Here is an 11,615-nt window from a genome sequence, read left to right as displayed (position 1 = left end):
TCAGGAGTTTAGACTGGCCTGGTCAACATGGTGAAACCCCATCTCTATTAAAAATAAAAAGATTAGCAGGATGTGCTGGCAGGTGCCTGTAATCCCAGCTACCTGGGAGGCTGAGGCAGGAGAATTGTTCGAACCCAGTAGGTGAGGGTTGCAAGTGAGCCAAGATCACACCACTGCACTCCAGCCTGGACAACACAGCAAGCCTCCGTCTAAAAAAAAAATTGCATAAATCATCATCTATTAACCTTGTAGAGATGTAGGAGAGCAGCCATAAATAACTTTAAGATTTCTTTTTCACTCCTATTTAGAAGACTTTTATGTTTGAACTGTCAATGTTGATGATACTTAAGTTCTCTTCTATTGTACCTATTAAATGAGATAAACACATAAAGCTCATGAAAGTAACTAGTATGTTAGTAAGATAAATAAATATTAGTAATGTTTACAATTTTTGCCTTATCTCCACCTTACAAATGGGATGTGTTCTGAAAAGTTCATTAGTAAGTCAACTATTTAGAATTTGACATGCATTTTCTTTTAGACATATATATATACACACACACACACACACACATATATATACAGGATATATTCACATGGATATAAACATATAATTTCAAATAGTACATAAAAGTACATAAAGTAATACATACTATGTATACATGTCTTAGTCCATTTGCTATATAGGAATACCTTAGTCTGTTGCTATAAAGGAATACCTGAGGCTGGGCAACTTATAAAGAAAAGAGGTTTATTTCGCTCACAGTTCTGTAGACTGTACAAGAAGCATCTGCTTCTGGTGAGGGCTTCAGAGTGCCTCAATTTATGATGGAAGGTGAAGGAGGGCAGGCATCACATGGCAAGAGGAAGCAAGAGAGAGAAGAAGGTGGTGCCAGATTCTTTTAAACAATCAGATCTTGCAAGAACTAAAGGAAGCAGTCACTCACTACCAGAAGGAAGGCACCACGCCCTTCATGACGTATGCCTCCCCATGATCCAAATATCTCCCACCAGGCCCCACTCCAACACTGGGGATCAAATTTCTGCATGAGATTTGGAGGGGTTAAGCATCCAAACTACATCAATATATAATTTTAAAATGCTGCTCAACGTCAGGATATGAATGCCAGGAATAAGTTTATTCTCTCTAATATCAGAGGGGCTCCTTCCTCAGTTTTCTAAAGCACTAAGACAATCTTAAGCATATAGTAATCACTAAATAAATTCTTAGTTAATATAATTGTATGTGTTCATTCTAGATCTTTTTGCTCTGGAGGATTTTAGTATGAAAAGGAGGAAACATAGGTAGAATATAATATAATATTCTCTTATATTTAGAGTGCTTTGTGGGAAAGAACTAGAGTTACAGTTCGGCATCAAAGAACTGATCTAGGACTGTTACCTGCAAATTATGGTGACCTATTTAGCCTCAGTATCAGAACTTTCTAATAACTAGGATATCAAACAATGTTGTGGTTTCTATGAAGTTTTTTTTTTTTTTTTTGAGACGGAGTCTCACTCAGTCACCCAGGCTGGAGTGCAGCGGCGCGATCTTGGCTCACTGCAAGCTCTGCCTCTCGGGTTCACGCCATTCTTCTGCCTCAGCCTCCCGAGTAGCTGGGACTACAGGCACCCACCACCACACCTGGCTAATTTTTTGTATTTTTAGTAGAGACGGGGTTTCACCGTGTTAGCCAGGATGGTCTCGATCTCCTGACCTAATGATCCACCCGCCTCGGCCTCCCAAAGTGCTGGGATTATAGGCATGATCTATGAAGTCATTTTTTTAAAGTATGAAGCATTCCCGAATCAGAAGGCTACAAACCTGAACCATATTTTGTTCCTAAACCTTAAAGTCCTTAATTGAGATGATTCGATGTTGAGGTCTCAGACTTTTTAGGAATGGCCACTATAACAAGCCAATATTTAAAAATAATTCCATCTGCTATAGAACTATTAAGATGTTTATATTCAGTGTTCCCTCCATGAAGCCCTGTGACAAATTTTTTTTTAGAGCTGAGTATTAGGAAATGCCTCTTTCCTTAAGAAATGTTGAGTCTATGTGTGTGTGTATTGGGAGGGTGTTCTTCCTAAATGCAAGGAAAATATAACTGAATTTTTCAATTGACCACGAGGAAGCTTAGATCCAAATGTGAGGCTCAACTATAGGAATTCAGTAGGCTTTATAGCCTGTTTAGTTGATGTTTTTTCAACTTATATCTCAACTTCCTACTCTTTTATAAGATCCTTATTTATGAGGTCTTGAGTCTTACTAAATGTTTAAAGCGCACAAATATATTTATATATAAACTGCCTCGGATTTTTTATGAATCAAGGCAGAGGAAGAATAAATGTTTATGTTTTTCTTTTTTGCCTTACATAAGTCCTCTTGAGTCTCTAAGTAAAAATATCTATGTGAGAGAGATACATCTTGCTTGAACATATGGAACGGGACAATCCATATACAGGAAGCTAAGGACGATTCGTGATTAGACTTTCTTGGACATGAAACGTGTTTGATCTTCATAAGTGTGTTTACCTGTATCATTTATTACCTATAAAGTTAAATACAATCACATGTGCATATTAAATATACAGAACATTCTCCATTTTTCCTTTAACATGGGTACAGAAGCCCTGATTTGTTCATACAATATCCATGACCAAATAATCTCTTTCTGCCACATAAATTCTTTTCATGAGCAGCGCACTTCAACAACAATTGTACCTACTAAACCTGGGTTTTATGTAAAAATTATTTCAGAGGGCACTGGAAACCCCAGATTTCTCTTCGATCCTCCAGTTCTTCAGAAAGCAATTTCTAACCCACCAGTTCTACCACCCTTTTAGTCTCCATAAATTGTTGGTAAGAGCTGCATCAAGGCATTCTGCCATCAATTATGTTCACAACAGTAGCCCAATCATATATGCACTATCACTGATTATCCTAAAGAAATACTGCACTTAAGAGAACCAACTCTAAATCATCATACATCTCATTCCAGCAGACGTAGCTAAGAAATAAAAACAAAAAATAATTATATATATACCTCAATATTTATAGAAAAATAAAATTTCATATAATACTTTCCATTCAGACCTTTCAGAGTATTTTGTTTATATGTTTGTAATGGTAAACATATAATGTACTGAAACAATGGCTTTGTAAATTATTCTATTATCCAAATCCTAGAACAATAACTTATGCAAAACATTTAACCTTAATATACCCTTTACAGTTCAAGATTTAGTTCTTCATTAAAAAGTGAACTTTAAAAAATATAAATTTGATTTAAATTTTTTTGAATATGTTATTTTAAAAAATTTTTCACTCATTGAAGTTTGCCATTTTTTATGGTTTAGTTTTTTAAAAACTTATCTTGGATACATAGTATATGCTTTTTGATTTTGAAGAGGTAATCTACTCCAAATATTCTATTTTCCTTTTGTTCGATAATTACACATTTTAAAAGACATACTACATGCCAATGATAAGCTGCTTTCATTTAAGCTGGTTCCGATTTTCTCAAGCAATTCTCATTTCTCTGGCTTGGTATATTGGGCCAAATTCCAATGGCTGTGGTTTGTGACATTTTTGTGTAATTTCCATGATTTCTAAAAGTACAAACACCAGTTTGAATTACCTTTTCAGTATTACCCCTACATAATTCCCTACACAGTGACAAGATCAAATTGCCTTTTACATTTAGTACTTCACTTTTAAAAACTTTATAATAAACCCTAGATTTACTAGAGCCAGATCCCACAATTTATTTCACAAACTGGATATTATGGGACAATAATCAGTAATTTTCAAGTCCATCTGACACGTCTGTTGTGGTTTAAGACTCTCATTTTATTAGGTTTTTTGGGTTTTGGTTTTCTTACTTGAGAAAATCTTATAAGGCAACTTTATTAAGTCAGGTTTTCCTTGTGGCACTTACTGTCTGAATAAAGTAGATTAATGAAATTGTTTCATATTAAGCTTTTTAATGCAAATTATTAAGCAACAAATTGCTTAAAATCTGCAAAAATTTGCATTGATTTATGAGGTAATTAGCCTATTGCTTCCTTTTAAGAACAATTCTCAACCTACAATTCAGACAGATACATGTGAATACAAGTACCTGTCAACTATTCCCTCAACATTAGTAGTACACAGAAGGGGACAAAATTGACCAAATTATTCTCTAATTACTATATTGTCATAGCTGTTCCTTCTAAAATGTACACAGTAAAAGTTTTTATTACCAAATCCAACAACCTAATAATCAATTTACCAAAACATCAAAAATTGGAGTTCTCCTTCAAGTAAGTGTTGGTGGCAACAACCCAATTACTCAGCCCAGATGTTAAAAACTGATACCTTCCTTGATAATTAAAAAGTAATTTGTAAATGTAAGATGACACATCTTTAATGAGGCTTGTAGGAGAAAAAGAGTTTACATTAAAGCCACTAAATCTCAGATGTGAAAAATGTGACAGTATGTGAGAAGTTATAAAATAAGTATTTTTAAAAGCTTTGTGTATTTACTCTAATTAGGTTGTGTTGGAAACATGGTAGAACACTTAGAAAAACTAACTCCTCTCACAAAATAACCAACAGAAATATAGTTTTGCTTAAAATTCAGAGGATTCTTTTTCCTATAAAACAGCCATTTAATGACATTCCAAAACACCTAAAAAATGTTGTTCAATGGAAATACCACTATGTTCTAAAATATTTTAAACCTTCTATATACACAAAATATACAATAAACTTGTAATTCAGAAATAAAAAATTATATTTCAATATTGCCAGTTTTTCCCATACATGTTATTACTCTAAAAAATAATTTTTAACATAGAAAAATCTGAATTTGTGGCTCAAGCTCCTAATCCTAGGGTGAGAGAATTGGGACATACTGGATAATTTCCCTATTTTTACTCCCCTGTCATAGCCCAATGTTATTCTCTACTCTGACTGTAAAAACTAGTGTTACAGCTCGACCCTAGAAGGGGAGGTTTCTTGTTTGTTTTTTTCCTTAGGGGGATGGGAGGAGGAATCATTTCATTGGACCATATTATAATAATTTTGACAACAAAATGTCTTCATCACCTACTATTCATTCTCACACTGTACTAATAATTGCGTTAGCTTAAAATATGTTTATTGATACCAATTATCATTGGTCAGAAAACAATTTTCAGTCTAAAATATCTGAATCTCAGGAAAAGGATCACAAGATTTTTTTGAGTAAACTGCCAGTTCGTATTTTGTGAAGAAAATATGAAAGGATTACTGTGTCACATAGAAATAACAAAGCCTTATAAATGCAAGTGTAAACTTATTGTAAGACATTTAAAATAATTGAAATGAACACTATTGGAAAAAGGCTTATAAAGGGACTAAAAAGAAATGAGAACCAGATCTCAGAAACTGATGAATTCATCAAAAAAAAAGTAAAATAATTCAAATAAACTTTGTGTTTCATCTCTATGGCAGTTTTATTTTCCTCTTTATAACCTCAAATTTTGCTGCAAAATACTAGTATCCTTAAGATGTTTCTTTATTCCTTCCCAACCGCAAAGACAATATTTTAAGGCTACTTCCACAATATAAAACTTTCATTAATCAAATTATTTCACAACTAGTTTAAACTAATTGCAAATGTAGCAAGTGTCTCAGTTCTAAAAGGCACTTACATTTTTGGGTGTCAAGCAGAAAGTTATATTTTCAAACAGTTAGTCTTGATGAGGAAATACAAGACCCACTGGAAACCTATTCACCACCTAGAGAAACAATATTTCCCTCTAAGTACTGGCTGGACCCCCACTTCAAAGTGGGTATGTCAGAAGTTTCTCAACTCCTCTCAGGTCCCTTTCGCTGAGCTTCTGCCTGCCAACAGCAAATCCAAACTGCAGAAGGCTCTTTCTTTAGAATTTTTTTGCTAAATATTTTTGGCACTAAGGCTATCTAACACATCAGAGATTTTCAACAAATACCACATTTTTGCCAGAAAGCCAGGAGTGTTTTGTCTAGAAAAATCTTGTCTTTTTGTTTAGAAAAAATTTCTGTATCTGCCACAGCCTATCTTAGTCTGCTTTCAATGTTGTAATGTGTGAAACTATAAAAACCTAAACCATGAAAAAGGCAAAGTACCAAATCACATAGAGCATGCAATCTTTTGTATGTAAAATGGTAGTATGCTTCTAGATGGACAGGCCATTCCAAAAGAAACAGGTAACACCAAACTCCTCTGAGGCGAAGAACTAGGAGGCTTGAAGGATTGGAAAGTGAGAACCAATTCTTTTCACTGTATTCCCTTAGGTAGTATTTGCATTTTATTTTATTTTTTAATTTTATTATTTTGCTGGGTGCCAGCATTGTTTTTTAAGGAAAACAATGAGAAAACACTCCTGAGAAATACATTTCCTGTGAAATGCAGTTTAGTCAATAATATTTGAGAATCTACTAAGTATAAATTTCCACACATAATTTAGGTACACGATAATCTGATGAGATGAATACAAAGCTTCAGTGGAATATCAATTGGGTTATATTGTGTCTGTATATAAATGTACATATACATCCTTCAGACTATATCAATTTTCAGAATCATCCACACACATCCAAATAGTGTTTCCGGCATGAAGATATGTAATTTCTAGAATGAGGTACAAACAATTGACAGGAAGAAATGTCAAAGATTGTAGATTTTTCTTTCCCAGAACTGTTTACCTATAGTGATGCAATACTATTTGGCTTATCAAGTTCCTAAGCAGTCAGAAAGTGACTCTCTGCAGAGAACCTTCAGATGTGATAAAGTGCTTTTAATTTAAAGATGGAAGCATTCCAGATGTATATGCACTTATAACAGGACCCAATGCAGTTGAAAAACAAAATAAGCAAAAATTGTAGTACAACCACTTGATTTTAACTGCTATGTCAAAGTTCTACAAAGAAAATTATATGAGATGAAATGTATAGCCTGAAAACAGAGTAATCATTTGGAAAAAATTAAAATTGTAAACACCTTTCAATTTGGACAACTAATGAATATGGAGATTATGATAATCGGTTTCATTTTTGAAATACGTTTGAACTTGAAAAATAAAATATAATGGGCCACAAATAACTTTTATATTCACAGATGTCATAACACAATTATTTTTTACTTACCCTGTTGTCTCTGAGAAACGTTTGAAATGACTTTCTATTATTTTACTTAAGCTAATACATACAAGTAAACAATACAATTTAAACTAAACCAGAAACGTAAAATCCAAACTGTAGTTTTCAGAAGGATCCCAGCAAGTGTTTAAATACATACATAAATGCTTCTTTGTGTATCATTAGTTTGTTTTTTTTAAGTAGGTAATTCCAGTGCAGGTGAGGATGAAGACCTAGCCGATGTGTTTCAAGTTCATAAAAGACCTGTAAAAGTAGCATCGTGTTAAAACTGTAGCAATATTCATCTTGCTAAGTCAATACTGATGTCTGTAAACAATTCCTGTAACCTTGCATTTTACTTTTACAGTATATTAAAACATTACTCTTAACATTCGTTTGTCACTTCCTTCCCATAGGTGACCTATGGCTTTTTCCCCCCTAAAAAGGGCAGCTTCTTTGCAAAACTATACTAAGATGAATAAAACAATTATTAAAATCATAAGAACAAAACCATGGAGAACATTTCCACCAAAGGGCTAAAAGCAAACAGAAAAAGGAATATGTAATACTGTTCTTGCCTTCAAGACATGTACTGTCAGGTTAAACTTAAATCGTTTCCACACACCCTTTTCTGGAAAAAAATAAAATAAAATATTGCTTAAGAAAGCACTCTCCTTGTTTTTCTTTCTCCTGCTCCAGTTTCCAGGAAAACTTAGAAGTGTTATCTTCGTTTTCTCGTTATCATTATTATTGCTGCAAGATTGTTTTCAAAATTTAATCAATATGCTTTGCACACTTCTTTTGTCTTATGCTTTGTCTTGTTCAGTATTTAGTAGAGAGTTCATAATGTCTAAGTATTCGGGTAAAACTGCAAGTCAAAGGATGACAAAGTTTTAAAAATCTGTTTATCTATGGTTTTGTATTTTTCCAAAGAAACTATAATTTTCACCTGATTTCTGCATCCATTTTCATATCGCTTGAACAGGTTATATTTTTCCAACAACAACAAAAAGACCCATTGCGAACAACTAGAAATATTTGGAAGTTTTGATATTTTGTCTTCCTCTTCTTTTTGATCATGGTAGTGACGGGAGAATAAACTTAAGTCAGAGATATTTACTGAGAGAAAGAGTAAGAACACACACAAAGGGAAAGAAAGCAGAAAAAACAACTTTACAAGTGCAAACTCAGTAGGAAACATTTGAGGAAATAAAAATGTTCCCCCTCTTTCCCTTGTTCAATCTCCATCCCCACAGAGGAAAAACAGAATACTTACAAGGTAGCATCTGCGTATTTATCAGTGTATGTGTGTTTTCTCTCTTCTCTGGGCTTGGATACTTTGAGCTAATTTGGAAGTGCCCGTTTGGTTGCCCACAAAATGATGCTTAAGGGTCTAAAAACGCATAAATTAGGGAGCCCTACAATGGCAAAGGACGGTCATTGTACCTCCTCTCTTTATGCGCTCTTACGGTGGGACCCAAGAGCCTTTTTTTTTTTTTTTAACACTTTAGGTGACGCAGCGAATGAGGGGCTGATAACTGGAGAGGATGAAGCGAGCCCCCGCAACACCCTCCCCCCAAACTTAGCAGCACGTTCCCCACTCCGCAATTATACCGGACTTTGGTGCGAAGTCACTTTAGAAAACTGGGGTCTGGACGGGGCCAGGCGCGGAATCCATGTCTAGCCTCGACGCCAGCCTCCGAGTTTCTATTTCTGGTGCTCGAGGGCTGGGGTAACGGCCGCGGATGGAGGAGCGAAGGATGGGAAAAGCAACGGGGAGTGATCTTTACAAGAAACACCCAACTGCCCCTTTTACCTTTTTTGCCTCCATTATGGGGCGGGGGCTGGGGGGGCGAGAGGAAAAGATGTCAATGACCATTGTTTGCTCGTTTGGGATGTTGCTCCGCCCCCCGAGTCTGTCGTAAACCTGGCGCCGGACTAAAATAAACCCCAGATCCCGCAGCCCGGGGGGCTCGCCGAGCCGCCGACTCCTCGTCACAGGCTCAGCTGCCGCGGCCGAGGTGGCGGCGACGAGCGGCCGCCGCGTCCTGCCGGCGCGCGCCCCGGGCCCCCCTACCTGGCCGCTCGCCGAGCCATGTCGTTGAGCCCAAAGCACACGACGCCCTTCTCCGTGTCCGACATCCTGAGCCCCATCGAGGAGACCTACAAGAAGTTTGGCGGCGCCATGGACGGCGCGCCACCCGGCCTGGGGGCGCCCCTGGGGGCCGCGGCCGCCGCCGCCTACCGCGCGCCGCCCCCTGGGCCCTCCTCGCAGGCGGCGACCGTAGCGGGCATGCAGCCTTCTCACGCCATAGCGGGTCACAACGCGGCGGCCGCGGCGGCGGCGGCAGCAGCGGCAGCGGCGGCGGCCGCCACCTACCACATGCCGCCCGGCGTCTCGCAGTTCCCGCACGGCGCCATGGGCGGCTACTGCAACGGCGGCCTGGGCAACATGGGCGAGCTGCCCGCCTACACGGACGGCATGAGGGGCGGCGCGGCCACCGGCTGGTACGGCGCCAACCCGGACCCACGCTACTCGTCAAGTGAGAGGGGCCAGGAGCGCGGGGCTGCGGGCGGCTCAGGCGTTTCCCGCCACAGCCGAGGGGCGCGGGGGCGCGGGACGGGGTGCGCGCGGCTTAGGCGATCCTGGGGCCGAGCGGGCGCGCGGGGCGTCCCGGGACGCGCGGGGTTTCCGGGGACCCTGGGCGCGCGGGGGGTCCTGGGACCTGACCGGGAACGCGCGCGGCGTCCTGGGACCCGTTGAGGGCGCGCGGGGCGTGCTGGGGCCGGAGGCCGCGGCGCTCAGGGGGTCTTGGGATTCAGCGAGGGCCGGGCGGCGTCAAGAGAGTGGCGGCTGGACCGACTCCCGGCGGGCCTGGAGCTCACTCGCCTTCCCCCTTGGGCCTCTTCCCCAGTCTCCAGGTTCATGGGGCCGTCGGCGGGCGTGAATGTGGCCGGGATGGGGTCGCTGACGGGCATCGCGGACGCCGCCAAGTCGCTGGCTCCGTTGCACGCGGCGGCGGCGGCAGCCGCTCCGCGAAGGAAGCGCCGCGTGCTCTTCTCGCAGGCGCAGGTCTACGAGCTGGAGCGGCGCTTCAAGCAGCAGAAGTACCTGTCGGCGCCCGAGCGCGAGCACCTGGCCAGCATGATCCACCTGACGCCCACGCAGGTCAAGATCTGGTTCCAGAACCACCGGTACAAGATGAAACGGCAGGCCAAGGACAAGGCGGCGCAGCAGCTGCAGCAGGAGGGCGGCCTGGGCCCGCCGCCGCCTCCGCCGCCGTCCCCGCGCCGCGTGGCGGTGCCTGTGCTGGTCAAGGACGGCAAACCGTGCCAGAACGGCGCCAGCACGCCCACCCCCGGCCAGGCCGGTCCGCAGCCGCCGGCCCCGACGCCCGCACCTGAGCTGGAGGAGCTGTCGCCCAGCCCACCCGCGCTGCACGGCCCGGGGGGCGGCCTGGCGGCCCTGGACGCGGCCGCCGGGGAGTACAGCGGCGGCGTCCTGGGCGCCAACCTGCTCTATGGCAGGACGTGGTGACAGCGAGGGCGCCCCGGGGCTAGGTCCTGGTGCAGCCGAAGGGTCTGCAAGAAACTGCTAGAACGGATGGGGGAGGCATGCGAAAACCGACGCGCGCGTGTAAACTGCGATTCAAAACGAACCGGTCTCAGAGAGGAGCAGGCTGTGAACTTCTTGCTGGGGGCGGGGGACAGCGACAGCCCGGAAACCGAGTAGTGTAACATTATGCCACGAGGCTTTGAGGTGGTGATTTTCTCCTCCTAGAAGTTCTTAAATGACGCGAAAAGTGGAGAAGTTCACACGGCATTCTTAACTACAGCTCTCAAAGTTGGAAACTTTGTTGGCGTTTGTAACTATAAAAATCAACCCAGCTTTAACAATGAGTCTTTTTTGAAGTGGAATTTATCTTGGGAGATTAATTTTCGAAGGGCCCCCTAAGTGCAATTTCATTAATGTTTGATTGAAAGTAAATTGAATTGTAGCTCAAGGTGGATCATACACATAGCAACATTATTTTAGAGGAATTATTGCCATTTAGGTAATAGAGCAATGGAATCAAAATAAAATACTGATTATATGGATTGATGGAGCTTTTTAAATTTAATGCTGATTTCAAAATGTTTTGATGATTATTTGGCAAGCGAGTGTTTGTATGTTACCCTAAAAGAGGATTTTCCCCCCTAAGATGCAGCTCACCATAAGAAAGAAAGGTTGTATACTATTTGTATATGAAATCTGGTCTCCCAAAATTAACTGAGAAAATAAATAACCCTATCCTTCTGTAAACATGGTATTTACTCTCTTTGAGGTATTTTCTTGTCTGAATTTGAATACCTTGATAAAGTACTAGAACAAACAAGTAAAATTTCTAAAATTGACATCAATTAATCTATATTCAAAGCATGACAAGAAGAAAGGTGATGAATTGTGATCAAGATATAAGGA

The 11,615-nt window shown here is 40.8% G+C and overlaps 1 protein-coding gene and 1 long non-coding RNA gene across 3 annotated transcripts; one reads left to right on the top strand and one right to left on the bottom strand.

The window, feature by feature from the left end:
• Positions 1–1,487: 1,487 nt before the first annotated feature.
• Positions 1,488–9,400, bottom strand: LOC129052085 (uncharacterized). Of its 2 annotated transcripts, none has more exons than XR_008516833.2 (3): positions 9,231–9,400; positions 8,103–8,272; positions 1,488–8,021 (listed from the first exon to the last, which is right to left on the bottom strand). It is a non-coding gene; the product is annotated as an uncharacterized LOC129052085 (long non-coding RNA). The 2 variants fall into 2 exon arrangements; XR_008516832.2 differs by lacking the exon at positions 9,231–9,400 and adding an exon at positions 8,430–8,995.
• On the top strand, positions 9,020–11,053 carry NKX2-4 (NK2 homeobox 4). Its single transcript, XM_024239107.3, has 2 exons — positions 9,020–9,696; positions 10,069–11,053. Exons 1-2 carry the CDS (start codon positions 9,249–9,251, stop codon positions 10,689–10,691), a joined length of 1,071 nt encoding a protein of 356 aa, XP_024094875.1. The 5' UTR covers positions 9,020–9,248; the 3' UTR covers positions 10,692–11,053.
• Positions 11,054–11,615: the final 562 nt, after the last annotated feature.

This window comes from Pongo abelii, chromosome 21 (genome assembly GCF_028885655.2).
Source record: "Pongo abelii isolate AG06213 chromosome 21, NHGRI_mPonAbe1-v2.0_pri, whole genome shotgun sequence".
Lineage (NCBI taxonomy): Eukaryota > Metazoa > Chordata > Mammalia > Primates > Hominidae > Pongo > Pongo abelii.
This window is presented reverse-complemented; position numbering and strand designations above follow the sequence as displayed.

What these genes read in the sequence shown, in the direction of transcription:
- NKX2-4 (XM_024239107.3), top strand. Translation starts at nt 9,249, where the DNA reads ATGTCGTTGAGCCCAAAGCACACGACGCCCTTCTCCGTGTCCGACATC. An exon ending in GGACCCACGCTACTCGTCAA is followed by an intron (nt 9,697 to 10,068) that starts GTGAGAGGGGCC and finishes CCTCTTCCCCAG; the next exon opens with TCTCCAGGTTCATGGGGCCG.